The 25885-nt window shown below is 34.3% G+C and overlaps 2 protein-coding genes across 5 annotated transcripts; one reads left to right on the top strand and one right to left on the bottom strand.

Moving 5' to 3' along the window:
- The first annotated feature begins 8429 nt into the window (after window positions 1-8429).
- On the top strand, window positions 8430-14364 carry LOC110640158 (elongator complex protein 1). 2 transcript variants are annotated; one of them, XM_058151719.1, is made up of 6 exons: window positions 8430-8747; window positions 8871-9210; window positions 9661-12727; window positions 13188-13289; window positions 13402-13720; window positions 14032-14364. In XM_058151719.1, the coding sequence occupies exons 1-5, from the start codon at window positions 8589-8591 to the stop codon at window positions 13715-13717; spliced, it is 3984 nt and encodes a 1327-aa protein (XP_058007702.1). In that variant the 5' UTR covers window positions 8430-8588; the 3' UTR covers window positions 13718-13720; window positions 14032-14364. The 2 variants fall into 2 exon arrangements, with proteins under 2 accessions (XP_058007702.1, XP_058007703.1); XM_058151720.1 differs by lacking the exon at window positions 8430-8747 and having other exon boundaries at window positions 9063-9206.
- Window positions 14365-14473: 109 nt separating this feature from the next.
- On the bottom strand, window positions 14474-18782 carry LOC110640161 (B3 domain-containing transcription factor VRN1). 3 transcript variants are annotated; one of them, XR_009150708.1, is made up of 6 exons: window positions 18618-18782; window positions 17569-17977; window positions 16725-16891; window positions 16296-16401; window positions 15416-15919; window positions 14474-15016 (listed from the first exon to the last, which is right to left on the bottom strand). XR_009150708.1 is itself a non-coding variant. In XM_058151722.1 (5 exons), the coding sequence occupies exons 1-5, from the start codon at window positions 18678-18680 to the stop codon at window positions 14994-14996; spliced, it is 768 nt and encodes a 255-aa protein (XP_058007705.1). In that variant the 5' UTR covers window positions 18681-18782; the 3' UTR covers window positions 14474-14993. The 3 variants fall into 3 exon arrangements, 2 of the variants coding, with proteins under 2 accessions (XP_058007705.1, XP_058007704.1); XM_058151722.1 differs by lacking the exon at window positions 15416-15919; XM_058151721.1 differs by lacking the exons at window positions 14474-15016; window positions 15416-15919 and having other exon boundaries at window positions 15976-16401.
- Between the last annotated feature and the right edge of the window lie 7103 nt (window positions 18783-25885).

The following is a 25885-nucleotide window of genomic DNA, read 5'->3' as shown; positions in this document are numbered from 1 at the left end:
AAGCTGCTGTATTCTCAAAGGTGCCGCCACCCCTTGGCTGCCTCTCCCTCTCTTCTTCTTTATCTCTCATCATTTCAAAGAGATTAGCAAACAATCTCTTGAATTAAAAATACTAGAAATTATTTCTAGTGTCCTGTTTACATCTGTAATCTCTTAAAAGGCAAAACTTGATTTTCTAATTTATAGAAAAAGCTTTAGAAGCTGTTCAAGGGCTGCCATAGGTGATCTTGGTGTGAACAAGCTAGAGAGATAATATCTGGTGTCCTAAAGACGCATCCCAAAGGTGACAAACACACTGCAGTGCATTAAGAGGTTAGTGCACTTGTTCTTGATCTAATTTAGGATTCTTAAAATTAATCTGATTAATTCTAAAATCTTAAATGGCAAATGTAGATCCAAAAACATTTAATCGGATTAATTCTAAAATCTTAAATGGCAAATGTAGATCCAAAAACATATTAAAAGAGTTTTAATATGTTGTTTATCATTAAAATTAAATAGATAAAAATAAATCTTGCATGATGCATGTGACCCTAGGTGAAAAATTTTTGAATTCAATAATATAAACTTGTGTTTTTCATGCTTTCGCTCCTTCACCATATACATTAGATGAATTCCTTTGTGTACCCACAGCCAAAGTAGTATTAAAATCTTCATGTGACACATGATCTATTTCCTTTTGCTTTTCAACACTCAAACCCATAGAATAGGCGCTATTCACATTAGGAAGAGGATCCATAATCAGGATTTGATTTCTGACATGGTCATAACCCTCATTTAAGCCCATCAAAAATTGAATCAATTTATCAAAATCATCAATCTCTCTCATACTTGGATTCTCCATAAGCGCTTAAAGGTAAAGATCTTAGACAATTCAATTAATCCCAAAACGTTGTAAGCCTATTGAAATAAGCTATAACACTCATGTTGGATTGAGTTAAAGAACTTATCTCTCTCTTGATCTGATACAGAAGTGGCCCATTGGTCTCACTGAAGCTTTTCTTTATCTCCTCCTATAGTCCTTTTGATGTCGTGGCATAAAGAAATGCCTTGTAATACCCTAGTTCTTTTTTTTGTTGTTATATATATATAAAAAAATAGAATTCTTTTTATAAATATTGATTTTTTTTAATATAGTATAATTGATTTAAACAATTTATTGTAAAGTAAGATGATTTATTAATAAGTTTATTTAGTTCATAGATAATAAATTATATTACATGATATAAACTATTTTTAATCTTATTTTTAGCCAAAACATAAATAATTTATGTATTTGATTGCTTTAATATTATTTAGTTATTTTAATATATTTTATAAGATTATTTTGAAGTTTTGAATTTAATCTTTTGGAATATTGAATTTTTATTATAATTTTATGTTTTGACTTTTTTTTTTAAAATTTAATACAATTACTACTATTACTATTACTAAAATTTTTATATTTAATTAATTTATTAAGTAAGAGTTCATTATAAATACTAATAATATTTTAATTATATTTTGATTAGAACTTAATAAAGATGTTTAATAAATATTATGTATTTAAATGTTAAAAGTATTGTTTATATATATATATATATATATATGAAGTGACTATTGCGTGTAGCAGTGGAAATTTACTTCCATTGTCAGCTGCAAGATTTAAAAAAAAAAAAAAAAAATCAAATTGGAAGACTTCCCACCCTCGCTAATTATGCAGTGGAAATTTACTTCCATCACACCGCAAGATTTAAAAAAAAATAAAATTGGAATACTTTCCCTTCCCCCCCCCCCCCCCCCCTCCCCTCATCTTCTTCCTCTCTCTATCTCTCACTTCTCCCTCTCTCTTTCTTTCTTCTCCAGCGAGCCACCATCTACTGCTGGTGTACCTCTTCTGGTGACCACCATGAGGCCATGAACGACGGCCAGGACCACCAGAAGTGGCAGCAAATAAGGGAGGAGAGAGAAAGACCTACGTGTGAAGGCAGGATGTTTCCGACGTCGTCTGACGTTGGATAGATGCGATTTTGGTGGCTTTGGCAAGAGTATTCCGAGAGCTTTTTTTTTAATACCAATTTTGCAGCAAATGGTGATTGGAGGAAAAACTTATAGAATAGAGAATTTTGGGGTTTTTCAAGCTTTCCGATTAGATCTAGGATGATTCGACTGTTGGATCAACAATCCGAGACCATCGATGAACTCAGCACGGCAAAACCTTTGAGATGAGACTAACCCGGCTCCGATCAGACCCTATTTGACAAAGGCGATCATCGAACGGTCCAAATCACTTGGTGAAATTTTTGGCCCTTTTTAATTCCTGTAAATTTAAAATGATTATATGATAATTATTAATAATTTTTGGGCTTTTTTAGGTGCGATTAGATCGGTGATAGCTCATCGACACTCGAGATCGAGTTTTTGGCCCGGTCTAAGTGTCCGACGGGCTGTCCCAGAAAGAGGTTATGTTTACAGTCGTTCCTAGTGTTTTCAGACCTTTCGGACACATTCCAGATAGTAGAATTTGTAAAGGTAGTCCTAAACTTAAGTTGTATAATTTTTACCTTGGTTAAACTAGTTGATAAATCTGTAAATTATTCTTAGCTTAGTAAAATTAAGTAAAATGACTTTAATTAATATAAAGACAATGTAGAGAACCTTCAAGAATATTTTTATAATTTTTAAAGTGCTAAAAATAATTATTTAGACTGTAAAGGAGTTCGGACCCAAACTGGAGTTTGGAAGATTGGACCTAAATTATGATTCTTATAGGTTCCATATGGGTATTATAATTGTTGTTGTGGGTCTGAGGCCCTGTTGGTTACTGTGGTTGCATTTTTCTTGCAGGGGGGTTAGATCCAATTATAGGGGAGACTCTGCAAAAAATTTTGATAAGACCATAGGAAATTATTCTTGCTCTTTAATTAATTAATTAATTAATTCTATTAGTAAATTTGATAAAGGTCGACCAGTCTGTGAACTGGATATTGATTATTTTTACAATTTTAATATTAATTATATATCTGGCATCCTCATGCATTTTATAAATATTTAATTATGCACATGTATAGTTAATATATTATGAGCATTTTGGTTATTACATATTTTATTATTATTATTTATTTGTGATTGCCGTTTTGAAGATAATTTAGAGCTCTTTGTGTGTATTGGCGTGAGTATGGTGTGGATATGGATATGTGTAGAATGGGTAGTCGGGGTTGAAGCTTGACTCGTTGGGACCCGATCCTTATATATGAATAAGTTGGGGTGAGTACGGCTTTAAGTTGATATCGCTGACCCCCGTACTTGGATTATTAAGCGAAAGTCTAGTTTGAGTTAACCTCACTGGTAGGTATTGAATTAAGAAAGCTGTATAGGGGGTCAGCTCCTATATATATATATATATATATATATATATATATATATATATATATATATATATATATATATATATATATATATTGATGTGATACATTGGGTGTGTGAGAAGCTCCAAATTAACTTCTTGTGCGAATATTGGGTGAATTAATTGTTATATGTGATAGGTGTGTATTTCATGGTATGATTGCACTAGCTTTAGATAGTTATAGAAATTGCACTTATAATCAATATCTAAACTCTTTGAGTCGAACACTCATTCCTATTCAAATATTTTTTTCCCAGGTTACAGGAGGAGCGAGTTTATTTCTTCAAGTCCAACTTGTATTTTCCTTCGCATGTTATGCTTCTCGATTTAATAGTTTCTTGTGTCTATTTATTTATTTGCTTAATAATTAGAACTCCACCATGACATTGGATTGTGTACTTATTATATTAATTAATGAAAGATTATTATGATATTAAACGGTTTGTACATGATAGGTATCAGGGTTGAGCTAGGCTCTCTTAGTTTTATTTTCTAATGATTATCGGGTTAGCCAATGATTATCGGGTTGGATTGGCCCAAATAAAAATATAATATTTTATTTTATTTGTATGTTGGATCTTAATTTTGGCCCTGCTTATGGGATTAAAAATAGTGAGGCTTACTATGGGTCTCAGGAGCTTTATTGTAACACCCTCCCTGTAGCAACTCCGTACATTCTACTGTTCCGGTGACCAGTGTTGGTCCGGACAGCTAGAACGTTCAGAAAAATATTTAAACTAAAGTGAGGAACCATAATTAACTCAAATATTAATAAGAAAAATTTAGGGAAAATTTTAGAAATAAAATACAACTAAGTTGAATGAGCCGATGCCCTAACGATGGGTAACCTAGTGGGAAATTGCGGTTCTCGCAACTAGGAGCCCTAGACCCGGGAGAAAAATTATAAAATAATTTTTGGGACTTCAGAGAAGGGTCATTGAGGTTCTTATGGCATTAGAATGCCAAGAAAATGCTTAAAAAAATTTTTCAATCGGTATAGACAATTTTGGCCCGTTAAGCCAAACGGAGGGCATTTTGGTCATTTCGTCTTCAGAGATGATTTTTGGCCGACTTGTCCAGTTAAGCAAATAATTATTATGATCTAAAATATGAATAAATATTGCTAAAAATTAAATTGGAAATGAGAAGAGAAGAGAAGAAAAGAAAATGAAAGAAAATACTAATTATGACATCATATGATGTCATTTAAATTTCCTGCACCAATCACAATTTGTTAAACTTATTAAAAGAGATAAATGAGACCAAAAAAATTGAAAAACCAATCTGCATCTTCAACCTTTGGGCAGCCAAAAACGTTGAGAGAGAGAGAGAGAAGAGATTCCACCATTTATAAGCTTAAAAGCTTGAATTTCCTCTCCATTTGTTCACCAAAATTGCCAAGTCCCTTCACAAAAATTTGATCTTTCACCTAGAAAAAGCTATTGGCAGCCAAAGAAGAAGAGATTAGGGAGGTTTAATCAAGGTTAAGTGAAGCTCAAAAAGGTTAGTGCACTAAACAATTTCTTTTCTTTCTTTAATCTTGTAAGCATGCTAAATCAAGTAGAAATTGTGTGAAATTAAAAGAAAAACTTGAGTAAATGAAATCTCTAAATTTTTCAGTCATGAGAAAGTTTAAGGATTGTTGGTTTTTAATGAAATTAAGTGGCTTAATTATGTTATTGATGAGTATAGATGACGGATAAAGTGATTTGGTATGAGTTTGGTGTGTGTATGCCATGAATTGGAAATTGAAGTTAGGGTTTGAGCATGAAATGGAGACTTTGATCATGTAATGATGAAAGTGAGTTTTAATGGTCAATTAGTGACCATTTGGTTATGTGTAAACAAGAAATGAGGTGGTTTGATTAGTGGGAATTGCAGTTGGTGTGGCTGCCCATGGTGACCTACAGAATTGGACATGAGTCCAGCAGGTTTGAGTAGCCATAACTTGAATTTTACAGGTTCAATTGGTGCAAGGCCAATTGGACATGAAACTAGACACATAATGGCACAACTTTGGTGAAGAAACCATGCCCATAAAACTAAATCAAGTGGACCAAAAGTTTGCCCTAATCCGGGTGATCTGCAGTCTATTTCTGTAGAATGACCAAATGAACAGTGCTTGGTCATTTGGCCATAACTCAGTGTAGAATGGTCCAATTGACCTGAAATTTTACTAGCAATAAGCTGAGATATATAACAACAACTTTCATGAAGAAATCTAACTCAAATTATGATAAGAACATATTCAAAAAGTAAGTTACAATCACTATTCCTAACACTATAGATTTGGTCAATCCAGAAATTCTGGAAAAATTTCAATCCGGCCAGTTGTGGTTTTTGGGCCATAACTTGAGCTACAAAACTCCAAATGGAGTGATTCAAAAAAGGAAATTCAACTAGAAAAATAAGGAACGACTTTTATGTTGATCATTTTGGCAAATTTCCACTACAAAAATGACCAATGGAACAGCAAAGACAAAGCATAAAAACTGAAAATTCAGCCCAATTAACATTAAGCTTAGAAATGGTATTGGCAACCAATACCAACAAATTTTGAATGCAAAATGTGGTATGTTAGGAGTATTAAAACCAATGTACCTATTGCCTATGCAAAAGTCAACATTTTTTTTGATCAATGAATGGAATAGTAACACTAAAACTTAAATTCCAAAAATTGTGAAACTTAAAAGTGTGAAATGCCCTAGTATACCTAACAAGATTGGTTTGGATAGCTTGGCATACCAATATGGTTCAGTTAGCAGTACTGTACATGACATTATGTCATTCTGTGATTTCATGGCTTTTAGCCATTCTGACATTGTGTTGATATTTGGCCTTGTGCCTATTGTTATTACAGCTTATTAGCTGTTCTGTTGCACACCGGGTGATGCATATGTGACCGATGGTGTGACGGCCCGAGGTACTAGATACTCAGTGCTAGTTTACCCATATGTCCAGTCCAGTCATCTAGTATAGGTTACTTGGACACCCAAAAATGAAAGTGAACAAATTTAATGAAATAATGAATAGAATAAGTACATAATAAATAAGATTACCAATAATGATAAAAAAAAATTGTCTGCGTAAGACATCAAAACATGCACTGCATATTTACTTCATGTTATTTCTTTTTATTTTATTATTGGCACCACTAAGCATTATTGTTTAGCGCGTTGCTTTTGCTACGCGTAGGTTCTGGAGATACTGATCGAGAGCCCAGTAGACCACAGACTGGGTGAGACCTCCTGCAGCTCTGCATAGTATCCGTGTCACCTCACTATTTTCAGTGCATTGGTAGGACACTAGGTTTTATTTTGGTATTTTGTAACTAACTTTTATTTTCTCTTGTGTAATTGAGACTTATGTAATGTATTTTGATGTTAATATAAATAGTGAAAATTGTGTTTATGAATGGAAAATTGAGTATTTATTTATTGCTTATATATGAATACCATGAGAAATGAATGATTGAGAAATGTAAATGTTGTTGAAAAATATTGAGATTTTGATGATTATTGGAGTTTGAGAATGATTGGAAATGATTATTGGAAGTGTTTTTCACAGGTTCCGAAGAACTGTTTTCTCCATTTTTAGCCGGTATTCTGCCGGATTTTCTATAAAATTTTCGAAACCTCAAATAAATTATAATTTCAATAAATAACTTAAATGAATTATATTTCACAAATTATATTCAAAACTATGATGAAAATAAATTAAGGAAGAATAAAAATGATTGAGATAAAATAGAGTGTTTCGGTACACTGTGTGACATATCTTATTCGGATATACTGTAGACGAGTAAGGGGTGTCACATTTATGCCAGCTAAAGTCCTTGTGCTGGTCTTGTCCATGGAATTGGGTCGTGACATGTCTCAACCAGATCTTTTGCCATAGTTAAGAATCCAGAAGTCACAATACTATCAACCCTTTGCCATTTTTCGAAACCAACAACTTTATCATCAGGTTCCTTAATCTTGCCATTGATAAACCTCAACTTGTCTTTTGCTCTCAAAGCAATGATCGTGGATCTACTCCATGACAATTAGTTGCTACTAGTTAATTGCGCACTCACCAGAGTCATCCCAAGATGGTATGAACTTTGCAAACTGAACACTCCATCACCAGCCTTGCTTGTTGCCTCATGAACCGAATCATTTTGATCAGTAACTTTAGCCATTGAGGATTGAATTAAATGAGATGGATCAACAAAAGAGAATGGAAGCTGAAAAGGGTGTGAATCTAAGATGATTCGGCTACTCAACAGCAAAAGCAAAATGCTATGATACCATGAAATAAAATGCAAAAGCTAAAATTATGGAATATTCCAGATGCGTTTGATTAACGAGATGGTTTATATACAAGAGTTAAAATTCTAGAGAATTCTAGAGTTAAGAGACTGTTACACAATCAGTTACAATTGCTACCAATTAGGATAACTAAACTAACAAAAATATGTTGGCACGCCCGTGTAAATAGGAAAGCAAGAAAAGCTTCTGAGTTCTAAGTTGTTGCACATCAATCTGCACCGCAACACAATTTGCACCGCATCATTAAATCTTCACGCACCGTTTTATTTTTCGTTGTCTTTGAACTTGCAACGCACCGTTTAAATAATTGTCATCAATAATCAATATGATTACATTAAATAAATAAATAAAATATAAAAAATATAAATTATAGAAATTGAATAAATTAAATATATAATGAAATGAGTGATCGACATTAAAAAAAAAGAAGAAATAAATGTATGAAAGTTATGTCAATTCACAGCGACATTGTTCATGGAGTGATTTGCTAAAATAGTGTTTATGTTTATTTTAGAGTTCAAGTTCTTAATTTGTACATTATGAAATAAATATTTATTATTTTAATTTTTACAAAGTAAATTTTATTTTGTAAAATAAGTTAAAAATAAATAATTAAAATTACTTTTCTTAAGTCTCAATAATTACCGAAAAAATTTACAAGGGCAATATGGTCATTTGAAAGCCGGGCAAAATTACCCGAATTTGATAAATACTTTGTTCTAACGTGCGCCTGTCAGGCAATCACCACTAACTAGGTTAACGACTTGACGGCTTTACTCCTTTGCAAGCTTCAAGCCTTTGATGCTGTGCTCTGATAGAAGACTCTTCAACTGCTTAAACCTCCCAAAACCCTAATAACAAATTACCTCCAAAGACCTTTTGGGAGTTCAAAAATGAAAAACCTCAAGCTTTACTCTGAAAAAACTCTGAATCTGGACTTACAATCAAACCAAGAAGTTCTGCTCTTCTCTACTCTCGATATCGATCGTAATCGCTTGTTTTTCGCTTCTTCGGCTAATTTCATATACTCTACTCAGCTTTCTTCTTTCCATGTATGCGCTCTTCTTCCTCTATCTCTAGCTTTGTGTGAGCGTGTGTGTTTTAATTTTTTTTATCTGTTTTATTGTGGAATGTTATGTGGGTTTATGTTTATTCATGCTATGGAAATTTCCCAGAATGAAAATGCGTGGAGAAAAACTTCACTGCCTGCGGAAATTCATCCTATTGATTTGGAGGATGGAGACTTCATTACTTCATTTGATTATCTTATGGAGAAGGAGGCTCTGATAGTGGGGACTTGTAATGGTGTTCTGTTGCTGTATAATGTGGATGATAATGCTATGGAAGTTGTTGGTAAAGTGGAAGGTGGTGTCCAGTGCATTGCCCCTAGTCCGGATGGCGACCTGCTTGGAATTGTTTCTGGGTTGGGGCAGATACTAGTGATGACTCATGATTGGGATTTGTTGTATGAAAATGCATTGGAGGAGGATCAGCCTGATGGTGGTGTTGACGTACGTAAGGACCTTCTCCTTTATTCCTTCTGGTAGCGTTTGAATAGGGCTGATTTTGTTTGGTTTTAATTTGAATTACTTGAGTGAAGTTTAAAGGGCATAATTTTTCTTTCACTTTCTTTGATGACAGACAGCTTCTTATAAGATATTTGTTTCGTGGAGCAATATTATTCCCTTTGGCATTTTCTCTTAGGATGAGAAAATGAAAATTCGCTTTTCATTTCAATTTTCTAATGCTTTAAATGTACTACCTTTCCAAATTTTATGGCCATAATGTTGGGTTCATTGAGGAAATATCCTTCACTATCATCAGAATGATATGCAACTTATTGTAGACATTGCTTGCCGCACTTTAGTGTCCATTATACTTATGTTTCTTCATATAAGGACTATCTTTTGTGTGAGATATGAATGGGTTAATTTGGAAAAATTACTGACTAGAATGGGGTTTCAGGTGAACCAACTTTGTCTTCCACAAATACGTCAATGAGTTCTGTATCCTGGCGTGGTGATGGGAAATACTTTGTGACACTGAGTCAGTTGAGCAACTGTTCGTCCTTGCAAAAGAGGCTTAGGGTTTGGGAGCGAGAGTCAGGTGCATTGCATGCTACTTCAGACTCAAAGGCATTCATGGGAGCAGTTTTAGAATGGATGCCAAGTGGAGCAAAAATTGCTGCTGTCTATGACAGAAGAGCTGAGAATGAGTGTCCAGAAATAGTTTTTTATGAGAGAAATGGACTAGTTAGAAGCTCTTTTAGAATTAACGCACCAGTGGACGCAACAGTAGAATTGCTTAAGTGGAATTGTAGTTCAGATCTTCTTGCATCTGTTGTCAGATGTGATAAATATGACACTGTTAAGGTTTGGTTTTTCAGCAACAATCAGTGGTATTTAAAACAGGAAATTAGATACCCAAGGCAGGATGGAGTAAGTTTCATGTGGGATCCAATAAAGCCACTGGAGTTGATTTGTTGGACTCTTGAGGGGCAGATTACAGTTTACAACTTTAGTTGGATTACTGCTGTGACAGATAACTCAATTGCGTTGGTCGTTGATGAATCCAAGATACTTGTAACTCCACTTTCTTTGTCACTAATGCCACCCCCTCTGCATCTATTCAGCCTGAAATTTCCAAGTGCTGTACGAGACGTGGCTTCATATTTCAAGAATTCTAAGAACTTTGTGGCTGCATTTCTATCAGATGGTGGTTTCTGTGTTGTAGAACTTCCTCAATCTGATACATGGGAGGAACTTGAAGGCAAAGAAATTCATGTTGAAGCTTGCATTTCAGAGACAGTTTTTGGAACCCTGGCACATCTTACATGGTTGGATTCACATCTACTTCTTGCCGTTTCCCACTATGGTTTCACTCATAGTAATTACATTTCCCAGAGATTGTTGGGTGAGGATGGACGCCATGGATTCTATTTGCAGGAAATTGAAATTGCATGTTTGGAGGATCATGTTCCAGGTTCAGTAACAAGCTCAGGGTGGCATGCAAAGGTTTCTCATATTAACTATTTGGAACAAGAGATAATTGGCATTGCTCCTAATCCTGCTAAAAAGTGCTCAGCTTTTGTTCAGTTTGATGGTGGAAAAATTAGTGAGTACACATCAGCATTAGGCTTGGCCATTATTGGAGGAACTACAGAAAATGAAGTTACGAGTTTTTCATCATCTTGCCCTTGGATGAGTGTGGTTCTAGTTGGTAACAGTGGGCCATTAAAGCATTTGCTTTTTGGACTTGATGACATCGGTAGGCTCCATTTTGGTGGGAAAATACTATGTAACAACTGTAGTAGTTTCTCATTTTACTCAAATCTGGTTGACCAAGTAATCACACATTTGATTCTTGCAACCAAACAGGATTTCCTCTTAATTGTCGATATTGATGACATACTGCATGGCGAAGTAGAGTCAAAATATGAGAATTTTGTTCACACTGGTAACAGAAGAAAAGAAGAAAATATGAACTTCATACATATATGGGAAAGAGGTGCCAAAATTATTGGTGTCCTGCATGGTGATGATGCTGCTGTCATAATTCAAACAACTCGTGGAAATCTAGAATGCATTTATCCCAGAAAATTGGTCTTGGCTTCTATTGTCAATGCTTTGATCCAAGTGCGTTTTAGAGATGCACTACTCATGGTTAGACGGCATAGAATAGATTTCAATATCATTGTTGACCATTGTGGTTGGCAAGCATTTCTTCGGTTAGCCTCAGAATTTGTCAAACAGGTTAACAATTTGAGCTACATAACTGAGTTTGTCTGTTCCATAAAGAATGAAAACATGATGGAGAAACTGTACAAAATTTACGTCTCTTTGCCTAGCCATAAACAGGCTGAAGTTGTTCAAGCCCAAGATTTCAGAGCTTTTGATGCTAATAACAAGGTTTATTCTGTCCTGCTCGCCATAAGGAAGGCTCTTGAGGAACAAGTGCCCGAAAGTCCTGCAAGGGAGCTCTGTATTTTGACCACTTTAGCCCGTAGTGATCCACCTGCTCTTGAAGAAGCTTTAAAGAGAATAAAGGGGATACGTGAACTGGAATTATTAGGGTCTAATGATCCCGGGAGAATATCCTACCCTTCTGCTGAAGAAGCTTTGAAGCATCTGTTGTGGTTATCTGACTCTGAGGCTGTATTTGAAGCTGCCTTGGGCCTTTATGATTTGCACCTTGCAGCTATCGTAGCTCTGAACTCTCAACGAGACCCAAAGGAATTTCTTCCTTATCTACAAGAACTAGAATGCATGCCAAGTCTCATAATGCGCTATAATATTGACCTTAGGTTGCATAGGTTTGAGAATGCTCTCAAACACATTATTTCAGCTGGTGATGCTTATTATTCAGATTGTATGAATCTCTTACAGAAAAATCCTCAACTCTTTCCACTGGGACTTCAACTGATCACTGATCCTGCCAAGAGAATGCAGGTCCTTGAGGCATGGGGCGATCATCTTAGTGATAAAAAATGCTTTGAGGATGCTGCTACAACTTATCTTTGTTGTTCAAGTTTGGAAAAGGCCTTGAAGGCATACCGTGCTTGTGGTCATTGGAGTGGGGTTCTTACAGTTGCTGGGCTTCTTAAACTGGAAAAAGATGCTGTAATGCAACTTGCTCATGAGCTCTGTGAAGAACTCCAAGCACTAGGTAAACCAGGGGAAGCTGCCAAAATTGCTCTTGAGTATTGTGGAGATGTTAATGGTGGGATAAGTTTGTTAATTAGTGCGAGGGACTGGGAGGAAGCTTTGAGGGTTGCTTTTAAGTACATGCAAGAAGATCTAATCTCAGATGTGAATAATGCATCTTTAGAAGGTGCAAATGCTTTAATTGGTGAATATGAGGAAGGCTTGGAGAAAGTGGGAAAGTACTTGACTCGCTATTTAGCTGTCCGACAGAGAAGGTTACTGCTTGCAGCAAAGCTTCAGTTGGAGGATCGCCCAGTGAATGATCTGGAGGATGACACTGCTTCAGAAGCAAGCAGTAACTTTAGTGGAATGAGTGCCTACACTACAGGGTATTTCTCTATGTTTTGTGAGACTTACTATTGGTCATGTAAAACATACACACAAAGTTGCTATATTTTTCATTCTCACAAATATCCTGAGATCACTATTGCTAAGTTTTTTTTATGAATAATTAAACACTTAATTTGTAGTATTGGTGGGATAACATTATTCTCGTTATAACTTTGTTACTTGATATGTGTTATTCTTTGTTTAGTCTGTTTAGTAATTTCTGCCTTGTTTTTGCCAGCTATTTTCTCCTCCAGCTTTGTCTTATCATTTTTCATCATCTTATTTTGCTCGTCTTTTTGTTTAGTCCTCTGTTCTTTATTATAATTGATTTTTCAAGTCACAATTTTTTGGCCTCCACCAAAATAAAATTAATAGAATACCAATATGATATAACAAGCACAAAAGTGGTGTCACAATCCAATCTACAGTGCTTCAAGTGATTGGATGTGTCATGAACAGGACAACAAGGGTGGGCTCTGCTGCTTCAGTTAGCTCAAGTGTTACTAGTAAGGCCAGAGACTCAAGGCGTCAAAGAAATAGAGGAAAAATTCGCCCTGGGAGGTATTTTCCTTTTTCACATTTCGAGACCCCTTTGCCTTCCCCACCCCCCGACCCCCAAACTCCCTCCTGTGTTTCTTGTTGGTCCAGATCTCATAATTTCCTGATATTGCAGTCCTGGAGAGGAAAAAGCTCTGGTGGAGCATTTGAAAGGCATGTGTCTAACGGATGGAGCAAAGCATGAGCTTAGATCCTTATTGATTTCCCTTTTGATGCTTGGTGAAGAGGACATTGCAAGAAAGCTACAACGTGTTGCAGAGAGTTTTCAACTGTCTCAAATTGCAGCAGTCAAACTAGCTGAAGATACAATATCTACTGATATCATAAATGACCAGGCACATACTCTGGAGCACTACATACAGAAAACAAGAGCTGATCCACAAAATTTAGAGGCTTTATCTTGGCGGTCTAAAGTTTTTCTTTCTCCTTAAAAGGTTAGTTTAGTTAAATATCGACCTAATAACAACTGTTTGTTTAGATTAGGAATGCCTTAGTCCACTTCACGTGGCTGAGGAGTGCATATATGCTGTAGCTGATGATTTCAACCAAAGTAGGTGCTTTATACCTGCAGGCATCTTCTTTATGCTTTAGATATTTGTTAGAATTATAAATGTATAAAACATTGTAACCCCATATTTTCATGACAAAATATGTGTACCATGCCATTGCCTCCTTAAGGATCTGTACTATACTTTTATGTTCCATCGTAATCTGTCACACATTGATGACTTGCATTCAAATGCAGTTATTTGGCTGCAGTAAAGTTGCAAATGCTGTTTCTAAATGTTCGCTGCCGAAGCATTGGTTATCATCAACAAGAACAAAGATATTATTTTCCGGAATGTTTAGTCAAAGCAGCAAGAAGGATTCTTCCAAAGAAGCTGTCACTTGGCTTTTTGAATCAGCTGCTTCACATTTTTTTATGTAGCATTAATATTTAAGCCCTTTCACCTTCTCCCTTCTTGTTTTTCCTTTTGTTTTCGAGCACCCATCTGAACTATTCCTTCGTGGTTGAGATAGAAACAGTTTCATCGTTAATGTTTAACATATACAAGTCAGTTTCATTTCTTGGTGCAAATGATTTGATCATGGTTTCAACTTTGCATGATCTGATGCATAGCGAAAAGGATGCTTGTCTGCTTTGAGAGAACACATTCGTCTTAAGTATTTTTTTGGCAGAAAGAAAATGATAAAATTTGTCTTGATGGCATTAATAATGAGCATCTATCATGCATACTATCTAAAATATGATTCTTTATCCTACAACATGGCCACGCCCCAGATGGTATGGCTGCAAAGCTTCATAAAGGACGGGTACTCTGCAATGAAGTTGTTGGCAGCTTCAAGTGTTGGAGCAGTAATGAAAGATGAAGCAGCCCTTGTAGCTTCCTTGCCGTCACACTTATGGTGCTCCAAATTGAATTCCATCTTCTTGTTCTTCTTCTTCTATACCAAGCCCTATCACTTCAAAGGCATCACTGGCATGGTCTGCGTCTAATACTTAATACAGATTAGCACATGGAAATGACAATATTCAACATATCTAAAAAATACAGTATGTCCGTGCTCAAGAGAGTGAATCTCGGCAAATTCTTTCCAACCCTTTTCGAACCAAGTATCTCCCTCATTGTCCAACAACTCAGCTTCCCATGCAGCACCACTTGGGACACAAGAGTTACTGGACGGGATAGACAATTTCCATGTTGTTTAACAAACTTCACTGCAACCATCTAATTGAAACAATAATCAAGTTAGGCACATGACGCTTACAAGATTAGATGAAACAGAACTTGGAAAAAAAGGGTCAAATTTACATAAAAGAAGGAAAAGAAGTAATGTGAAAGCAACAACTAAGATACATACGAGAGAGTTTAGCCCATCTCTAACTAATATATTAAAAAAAAAAAAGGTGATTTTCTCAACAACGGCTTTACTAACATTATCATCAGTAATGGTATCTTCATGAAGAAATTTAAGAAGAAATTTGAAAAAGTGTGGTGCGTTTTCTTCTGTATTTGGCAGCTAGAAGAGGATGAAGATGGCGATTCATTATTTGGTGCTTAAAAAGTATTATCATGTTCAAGTATTCATGTTGAGTTACAACCATAATAAGAACCTTCAACTTTTACCTTCTTTTATTGAAAGTATTAACTTAAACGGATCCAAAGACTAGCATGAATGGCATTGGAGAGAGCTTTATCACATCAGTCATGTTCAACAGCCAAAAAAGGAATAACAGCACAATCCCTCTTCATTTTGAGCACAGAAATTGGTTCTAAGATGAGATTTCAACTTCTGCTCGCAGAGTGTCAAACAAGCAAACTTTCCAAATGGAACAGTTGTAAAGGAAACACTGAGCATTTACAATTGCTGTCAGGTTTAGAAGAAGCAATTAATTTGGAACAGCAATACTGCTGCCTCTGCTCTTGCAAGCCCAGTGAAATTAGTACCACCAACTACAGTTTCATTAATTCACAGAGAGACAGATTGATGCATTGATTTTGATATCAACCATTAAAGCCACCTGAGTCCTGACCAAGCCAAGGAATTCTTCCTATGTTAAGTTCCCAGTTGAGAGTGATGGCAGTAGCCACCAGCTGGCGTTTCTACAAATGACATGAACAATCTACAAGCTAAAGGTATGAACTTTAGAAACTCAAGAAGATCAATGGTCAAGCACACATATGAATGAATTAAGTTGATCTGATAACCTTGACACATTACCTCTAATTTACTACACAATGTACAATTTTTCTTTATTGAACAACACAAAGTACAAATAAAAACAACAAAAAGTTCTAAGAATATAGTAATCTCGACGTCTAACTGTTATAAAATGCTTCAAAAAAAAAAAAAGATGATTGTGCAATTGTCAATTGACACATCTAAAAATGGATACATTCAACACATTCCTCTTAATCAGCTCAAAGACACAAACATCTCCAACTTCTAGAGCATTTTCCCTTGAAAATACACGCCAACCAGCAGATAAAACAGCTGGACCTTTACCTGAAGGGCAGATCAACTTCACAGGCCACATTCTATCCGCAATTTGAAGCAATATATTCTGTGTTTTACGCTCAAAATGGCTTAAGAAAAAGCTTGGTAGCACAACCTGCACCAAGTATTGTCAATATCAGAAGCATGGTGTAATTAGCGTTTGATTGAGAGAAAATCAATACATTGTATAAAGAAGGTTCAAGATGACACTAATAACTACTACCTGTATATCAAACTATCCATTATAATATGCATGATACATAGTAATTTCTAATGTTCATTTTGCTAGTGGAGAAATCTGGTGCATATATATATATATATATATATATATATATATAGATTAACTACTCCAAAAACATAAGGAACTTTCTAAAGAGTAACTGACTATAGTTATGTTGGTTTAATGCATCCGTTCAAGGTATATATTGATGATCCTACCACATAGCTGTGCACCAAATGATATTGCTTCAGCACAACGTTGAAAGATGGATACTCTGTTATGAACTTGTTTGCAGCGTCAAGAGCTTGAGAAGGAATTGGACATGAAGTTGGCGTTCCCACCTTCCTATGCTCATTCTTTTTGCACCTTGATTGCATGAGCTTCCCTACAATAAATCAATTAATAGATGGATAAATACTGTGTTTCTGAACTAATTTTGTGCAGATAGGTACTCAAAAACTTATTAGGTGCAATTTAAAATTTCCTTGGTGACAGTTGAGATTCTTGGGCTCGAACAAGTTAGATGCTAATTTAGACACTTAGCTGCTCTTGAATTTATGTTATTCAGTTACAACTAACAAAAAAAAAATCATCAAAAACTATAAAAATGAAAAAATAAAAGCCTTCTTTTGGCCATGAAAAAAAAAATACTCAACTCAACTAACCCTTTATCCCAAAAATTTGGGATCGACTATATGGATTCGCTTTTTCCACTTTAATCGATTTTGAGTTAAATCCTCAGAAATGTGTAATGTTTCTAGGTCATGTTGTACTACTCTCCTCCAAGTCAATTTAGGTCTATCCATTTTTTTCTTTCTATTCTCTAACCTAATGTGCTCTACGTGTCTAACTGGAACTCCGTATGTCTATGCTTCACATGACCAAGGCCATGAAAAGAAAAATAATGCCCAAAAATTATATACCAAATTCTTCCGAAGGACTATGTGAATTCTCAAGATCATACCACTAGAATGAGCTCTATGAGTGCTAATATGTGTAGGCCAACTGTGAAATAATTAAATTCTTAGCTTATTTATATTCAATCAGTTTTCATTTACTTACGAGATTGAGCACATAGGAATGTTGATTTCTCCCCCATTTTCTTGCATTGTGACTGATCATCTAATGCTTCAACAGAGGTGTCATCTTCATTTTCTTCAATCTTGTTATCTTGGAGTTCATCATGATCAGGATTTGCATTGTAGATGTTATTACATGGGTACTCAATCTCTGAAGCACTCTTGTTGAATATGAGTACATGAAATTGGCAATCTCCCTCATATTTAAAAACAAGAAAGTTTCCATGCTCCAAAGAGTAATAATTCGAGAAATCTTGCCAACCTTGTCCCAACCAAACATCGCCATCGCACTTCAACAACTCTACTCGCCAGATAGCACCACTAGGAACACTAAGGATTACCGGACTTGACAAATCATTTCCATATTTTCTCACAAACTTTCTTGGAATACCCTGTTAAAAACACCAACTGAATTAATGAGCACTTATAAAATTAATAAGCATAGATGAAATCACACACATCATTTTAGCCTCTTAGTATATTATAATGTTCCCATGAGGCTACTGCAAGCTCAAAAATTGAGAAATTTTGTGATGGACAAAAAATGACAAGCATGATCTATTTAATTACAAATTTATAACAGTAAGTGATCCAAACAGGTAGGAGTTGGCAGCTTGTAAGAACAACCTATAATGTGTCTAAATTGAAGCATGCGTATCAATAGCTTATGCTGCCAATTTTCAACTAAATCCTATAAATGAAAGCAGCATTAAGCAAGAAATATAGGCCTAAATTCGTGATTGTAACAGTTATAACAGTATTTACTCATCAGAAACATGAGTATTCTATATGTTTTCGTTATACCATGAACAGAACTTGGCTTAATTTTGTTATTAGCTAAGGACCCAGATAGGGTTACAAAGAAAATGAATCGTATAAAACATTCCATGCCCAATATAATTTGTTACCTGACTAATAGGAAACAATGCAAAAATCAGTAATATTCTAAAGATAACATATGCTAAAAACACAAAAAAAAAAAAAAAAAAAGTTGAAAGAACAGGAAGAAACAGAAAGAGAGGAGATGCTTACAAGTTTTCCCTGGCGGATAGTATTGTCAAGAATTATCTTAAAAAAGTGGGGTGCAGTTTCCATAATGGTCAAGCTCTCCGCTTCTAAAAATCGTCTACAGCTTGGTGTAACTAGAATTATGGGGCGATCAGACGAAACTGTAATGAAACAAGATAGACAATTGCTCTCCGGTAGCATAATGGAAAATAAAATGTGATTCCCCAACAAAGTATTTAATTTAATAATTTTGTAAATAACTTTTTAAACATTATATCTACAAGCTTTTGTAGCTCACATGGTTAGAGCACCCGTTTAGTAAGCAGAGGTCTTGAGTGCGACTCTCAACGAAAGCATTATTATGCGTTTTTACACTAGTCCTCACGAATTTTGCGCTCATGAAACGACATGTCGTGAAAATCCAAACCACCATTCCAGCCTTGTAAAGCCCAAAACAAGACACTCTGAAGCGCGTGTTTGGCTGGCAAAAAAAATTAACTTTCATTTTTTTTATAATCTTATTATAATGCTAATAAAACTCTAATAATTATTCAGTATATTGAAATTAAAGATTTAATAATTTAATATATTGAGTATTTATTCTATAACAATAAATCATATATCAATGCTATATTAATACATAATAATAATTAATGAGTTTTTAAACCTTAATTAGAGCCAATTATATATAAATACATGATACAACTCCTTGAAATATATATATATATATATATATATATATATATATATATATATATATATATATATATATATGACCAGAAACTCAGGTTCTCAAATAATTAATAAGCCTAATCATATTTAATGTTTCAATTATGAGATTTATTTAATTGGCTCAACCACTTAATACTCACTCAATAAAAAAAAAATCTTAATTAAAGATAAATAATCTTGGTAGCATTGTCAAATATAACAATGCCTATAATTATGCACTATAAATAGAAATATAATCATATAATTATACTAACTAATAATATCTGATGTCCCAAAATATGTCTAAGAGGGGGGCGAATTGGACTTAAAACAATTTTTCAGTTCTTGCTCAAAACCTTTGAAAAATTGTATCTTAGTTCAATCTAATTTTTCTACTGTGAAATGTGTGTGATATACTGCTCAAATAATTAATTTATGCAGAGTTGGCTCATAAGCATTCAGTATACAAATATAACAGAATATATTGACACTCAATAAAAATTTCAGTAATCTGAATAAAATCACAGCACAGCAAACAGAGCAGTAAACAGATTATATCAGTTGACAACAGATATAGCAGTAAGCAAATTATCTCATATATTAACAGATTCAACAGTAAACAAATTATCTCAGTTTACAGCATAGTTAACAGTAAACAGTATCAATTTTCAACTCAGCAAAAATACTTCAACCAGAAAATAAAAATACATAAATTAAAAGAATAAGGGTTGAGAAAATTGAACATTAAATATTTATAGTGGTTCGGCCAAAACTAGCCTACATTCACTTTTTTAAAGATCCCACATTGAGTTTTCACTCCACTAATATTCTCTTTTAAAGGCAAGAGACAAAAGCCATTTACAAATCTTCATACCAAAGCTTTTATAAGTAGCTTCACACTTCTACCAAGTGTTATCCCAAACACTTTTCACAACCAAGCTTCAATAGGTGCTTGTATGACCTCTCATAAATGCTAAGAAGGTGTTTAAAACTCAATCTCACTCAATACAATAGAATCTATAAAGAAGAGAAGAGTAGATAAGCCAATGATGAGCAATAAAAACAATTTGAGCACTTTGAATGAAAGTTTTAATGATTTTAAAAGGTTAGGAACAATAGAGAGACTTTCATTAAGTGTAAAATGACCAATGATAGGTGTATTTATAGCTTTGGAACGTTTCTGACCGTTTGAGAACTCTTTTGAATGTTACAATTTCAAATTTCAAGAAAATAGCCGTTATTTTGTCGTTTTCTGCGATGTTGTGCAGAGTTGAGACAGTTAGCATACCAGAATAAGTAGCAAACCAGTTGGCATACCAGAATCAGTAGCAAACTAGTTAGCATACCAGGAAAACTTTTCTGCATAACTTTGAAAACTTTAAAACTTTATACCAAATTATAATAAAATACTTTTAGGCCATTGATAATTCACAAACAAGTTTTGAAAACTTAGGATAAGAATTTGAGAGATTAAAAATAAGTACTATTAGCTTCTACTCCTCAAATCTTTTCACAAATAATCCTAAAAGTTTAAACTTACTTCTATATTATGTGTACCTTCAAATTTGATCTTCAATGCACCCTTGGAAGGTACCTTTTCTTTCTTTTTTGTCTTTGATTCATCTTGTGTTATCTTAAGATGTCAACCTTTCTTTAAAACACAAGTTCATCATCAACTTCATGAATCTTTTTCTTTACCCTTAAAGAAGCACAGCACTTAAAACAATGTTAGTTTGATTCTAGTTGAGTTTTGTTATCATTAAAATCTATGCTCCTTTGAGTTCATGGGGTCAACAATCTCCCTTTTTTTGATGATGACAAAACTCAATTGAATCACCAAGTAGGAATTGACAAGTGTGAGTATGTGTATGAGTGTATATGTGGGAATAACTCCCCCTATGTATATACCTATATCAACACATATTAACAAATAACTCCCCCTTAATAATTCAAATGAAATATTCATAAGCATTTTTAGTCACAAGAAGTTTTTAGGCAAGTATGACTAGAACATTAACTAAATATGCACAAGATATTTTCAAAATATGTACAAGATATTTTCGTAAACAACCAAACAACATATAACATATTAATCACAAGCTATATCAACAATGTCAATCATTCACTTCTCCCCCTTTTTGTTAGCATTAAAAGAACATGGGAGAAAACATACACATATGTGTAGACCAAATCTGGTAAAGTGCAGTGAACTAAAATAGACAAAATAATAAATAATATAGCAAACTAATTAATGTCCAGAAAATTAAAAAATAGCGAACAGCGTAGCAAACTAAGAGATAGACTGTCATACAAAATAAAATCAGTAAGCATCCAATGTGGTGATCTATCTTTTCAGCCTAGAGCTTCTTCTGATTTGTCTCGGAGCAGCCACCTTCACCCTTTTTGGCTTGACAGGTTTATCACTCAAAGTTTGAAGGATTTCAGCAGCCATTGCAGTTCCAGGTGTTAAAGGAACAATAGGGCAGACTAACTCGGATGTAGCAATGCAGGATTCTGCGATGAGGCTTTTGCGATTTTAGCCTTTTTGCCAAATGGTTTACTAGTTTATTCTTTCTGCTTACTTCTTTGTTCCTCTTTAGCTGTTTTTGCCTTTCCTTTAGTAGGTGCAGTAGGAGCAGGAGTCTGTGGTTCCTGCTCAGAAGCAGAGTTACTCATGTCATCTCCATTTCCTTCTTTGCTGTCTTCTTTTCCATCACTATCATTGCTAGAGTCTTCATCATTTGATTCTTCTTCCTCTTTTTCAGTTTCTTCTTCTTCTTCCTCTTCTTCTTATTCTGTTTCCTTTTCTTCTTCCTCTTTTTCCTCTTTTTCTTCTTCTTCTTCTTCTTCTTTTTCTTCCTCTTCTTCTTCCTCTTCTGTTTCCTTTTATTCTTCTGTTTGTGGAATAGAACCAGTAGCAGCAGCCTTACTGGTTTCTCCAGCTTCAGTGCTTGAAAGACTTAAATGCATTCATAAGAACATCTTGAAAAGATCTAAATTTTTGTATTTCTCTAAATTCAATCTTAATAAATTGCCTTAAATTATTCACTTCTTCTAAAATTCCTTCAACATTAAAAGCACCACTTGCACTACCCTTAGAACTAATACCTTGTTCAAACCTTAGTTTTATGCCATCATCATCTTTCTGCAGACTTGTAATTAGGATCATATTTGTTTTAAGTTTCTCATTTTCCAGGGATATTCCAAAGTCTCTAAATAGGCCATTAAGAAGATGGGTATAGGGTAGTTTGTAAGGTGGTTTCCATTTCATGATTTGTTTCAACATAAAGTAGGCAATATTAAACTCAATTTCATTCACAATATGCCAAATTATGCAGAGATCAAGTGTGCTTAAATAGTTTAGACTACCAGTTCTAGGATTCAGCACATAAATGATGAAGCTATGAAGGATTTTGATGTGTTGGTGAGCATGGGTGATACTGGTTTTATCTTTCATTTCTCCTTTAAATACTTCTGCTTCAAAATCTCTTTTATTGAACCCTCCAACAGTAAAGACTTCTTTGTGAGAACAGATTCTATTCCCACTGTTTGGGATGCCTAGGGCTCTGGCTAACCTTTCTACTGTCACCTCATAAATTTTTCCTTTCATTTTAACCTTAAAAGATTCATCACTTTTAGCATCATCAACTCTCAAATTTCTATAGAATTCTTGAATTAAATCCACGTATATTCCCTCAGTTATTAGAGCATAATTTGTCCCATTTTTGGCGCTCAAATAAAGACTGTAAAGGAACAGAGACTTCATTAAAAGCAGACCAGTGAATGTACCTTGGTTCATGAATGGCCCTTTCCATAAGTACAATTGGAGCTTTTGAAGTCTTTTTCTTCTTAGAACCTTTCTCTTGGACAAGCTCACTGGTCCTCTTCTTGGACTTTTCTTTTGTTTTTCTAATGACCAGAGGAGCTTCTTTCTGCGGAAGAGGTGATGAAGGGACACTGGCATTGGTAGAATCTGAAGATGATGAGGGTGTGGTGACTTTTTCTTTGCCTTTTCCTTTTGACCATGCCATGACCAAATCAGAAATAGTTGGCAGTAGGGATAGATAAAGCTAGGTTCACAAAATAATCAATGTGAGTAGTCAACATATAACCATTAGAAGTATACCAACACGTTTTTGACGCAATGTCATGTATTATTCAAAAGTTTTAGGACTGACAGTAAGAAAAATTAGGGTTTGTGAGAATCAACAACAACAAATTCATGATTTTGTCATATAGTGCATTTTGTTATCATGAGAATACTCAATATAAGAAAACCCATCAACTAATTTCAAGAGTGAGAAAAAAATGTAAAACACGTATCTAGCAGAGTTTCAAAATCAATACCTGGTACTTGTTGAGAGAACACAAATCGATGAAGACAAGAGAGAATGCGTAAAAAAATTCTAACCCAATGATAATCAATTTGAATGATTTCCTTCGACAGAGTGAGAGAGATATCGGGGAATGAATAGGAAGGATTTAGGGATTTTCTGTTTTGAAGAATGTGGAATGAGAGCTTTGTTTTAGAGCAAATGGGTTTCGGAAATTTTAAAGAAGATGAAGGGAGATGATGGTTGAGAGGGTTGTGAGTGAAACGGGTTAACAATGGAGAAGAGATGCGTTCAGTCGGATTTTAGAGAAGAGATGCGTCGGAAATGGGAAAAAATTTGAAATTTAAACTTGAAAAGACAGAAATGAAAATTTTACAGAGAGATTGATACCGTGTATCAGTGGAGAAGCAGAAAAGACTGATGGTTCTGCAAATTTTTGAGTCCCGTGCCAGAAATTATGTTCATTAATATATGAAAAGTCTATTTTGCCCTCTAAACACATAATGAAACATAGTTTTAAACAAAAGGGTATTTAAGTAATATGCCTTTTAAAAATATAGAACAGGCGCTCAGAAAAGAAAAATAATCTTAGAATTTCAGTACAATCAGACCTGACTACCAGTTTACCAACGAAGAATTAGGAGCAGTGGTAAAGCACTTAGCAAACAAGAAAATTAACAAACAAATTAGTATGCCACTGTGATCAAATTTTGCAGAATACTGTTCACGTCAGATCAAACCCAGAAATTTTCAAATTACACCAAAAATTTCAGAACACATTTTTAACATCACAAATCAACATATATCACTTCATTTTCATATAGGAACATGAATATGCATCAAATTTTAAGCAAGAGCATCAGTCATACCAAGTTCTCTTCTTATTTTGTAAAAAGTTTCCTCATGAAGTAGCTTTGTAAAAATATCAGCAAGTTGTTTTTCAGAAGGGATAAATTCAATTTGAATATTAGCATTTTGAACATGGTCCCTAATAAAATAATGTCTAATTTCAATATGCTTGCTTCTAGAGTGTTGGACAGGATTTTTTGACAAGTTTATAGCACTAGTGTTGTCACATCTTATGGGAATGTGATCAAACTTAATTTCAAAATCTTCAAGCTATTGCTTCATCCATAAAATTTGTGCAACACAACTTCCAGCTGTAATATATTCAGCTTCTGCTATAGAAAGTACAACAGAAGTTTGCTTTTTACTATGCCATGAAACTAATGCATGGCCTAGAAATTGACAAGTTCCAAAAGTGCTTTTTCTGTCCAATCTACTACCAGCAAAATCTGAATCACTATAACCAATAAGATCAAATGATTCACATTTTGGATACCACAAGCCAATGTTGTGTGTGCTAATGAGGTACTTAAAAATTCTTTTAATAGCTACAAGATGATATTCTTTTGGACGTGATTGAAATCTTACACATAAACATACACTAAAATGAATGTCCGGTCTAGATGCTGTCAAGTAGAGTAAAGAGCCAATTATACCTCTATAGAGTTTATTATCTATCTCCTTACCTTTTTCATCTTTCTCTAATTTGATTGTTGAGCTCATGGGAGTTCCAATACTTTTCATGTCTTCCATTTTGAATTTCTTTAGCATATCCCTTATGTATTTGGACTGATTTATAAAAATTTCATCTTTCATTTGTTTGATTTGCAATCCAAGGAAGAAAGTAAGTTCATCCATCATACTCATTTCAAATTCACTTTTCATCATGTTGGAGAATTTCTTACAAAGAGAATGGTTAGTAGCACCAAAAATAATATCATCTATATAGATTTGCACAATGAGCATGTCTTTTCCTAATTCTTAATGAAAAGAGTAGTATCTACTTTTACTCTTTTAAAATCATTTTGAAGCAAAAATTTACTAAGTCTCTCATAACATGCTCTAGGAGCTTGCTTTAAACCATAGAGAGCTTTAGTAAGCTTGTAAACATGATTTGGAAAATGAGGGTCTTCAAAACCAAGAGGTTGAGCCACATAAACTTCTTCATTAATATATTCATTTAAGAATGCACTTTTAACATTCATTTGATAAAGCATGAAATTCTTAAAATATGCAAATGCACACAACATTCTAATAGCTTCAATTCTAGCAACCAGAGCAAAGGTTTCATTAAAATCAATCTCTAGCTTTATTTTTAATTACATGCCCTTTTTCATCCATCTTATTTCTAAATACCCATTTTGTTCCAATAATAGAATGCTTTTTAGGTTTAGGAACTAG

Source organism: Hevea brasiliensis, chromosome 8 (assembly GCF_030052815.1).
Source record: "Hevea brasiliensis isolate MT/VB/25A 57/8 chromosome 8, ASM3005281v1, whole genome shotgun sequence".
NCBI lineage: Eukaryota > Viridiplantae > Streptophyta > Magnoliopsida > Malpighiales > Euphorbiaceae > Hevea > Hevea brasiliensis.
This window is presented reverse-complemented; position numbering and strand designations above follow the sequence as displayed.

Coding starts and splice junctions, on each gene's coding strand:
- LOC110640158 (XM_058151719.1), top strand. CDS start 8,589: ATGAAAAACCTCAAGCTTTACTCTGAAAAAACTCTGAATCTGGACTTA. Junction 9,211..9,660: donor TGATGGTGGTGTTGACGTAC/GTAAGGACCTTC, acceptor ATGGGGTTTCAG/GTGAACCAACTTTGTCTTCC. Junction 12,728..13,187: donor ATGAGTGCCTACACTACAGG/GTATTTCTCTAT, acceptor TGTCATGAACAG/GACAACAAGGGTGGGCTCTG.
- LOC110640161 (XM_058151721.1), bottom strand. CDS start 18,680: ATGGAAACTGCACCCCACTTTTTTAAGATAATTCTTGACAATACTATC. Junction 16,892..17,568: donor ATTCCTATGTGCTCAATCTC/GTAAGTAAATGA, acceptor GATTTATTGTAG/GGAAGCTCATGCAATCAAGG. Junction 16,402..16,724: donor ATTTGGTGCACAGCTATGTG/GTAGGATCATCA, acceptor TACTTGGTGCAG/GTTGTGCTACCAAGCTTTTT.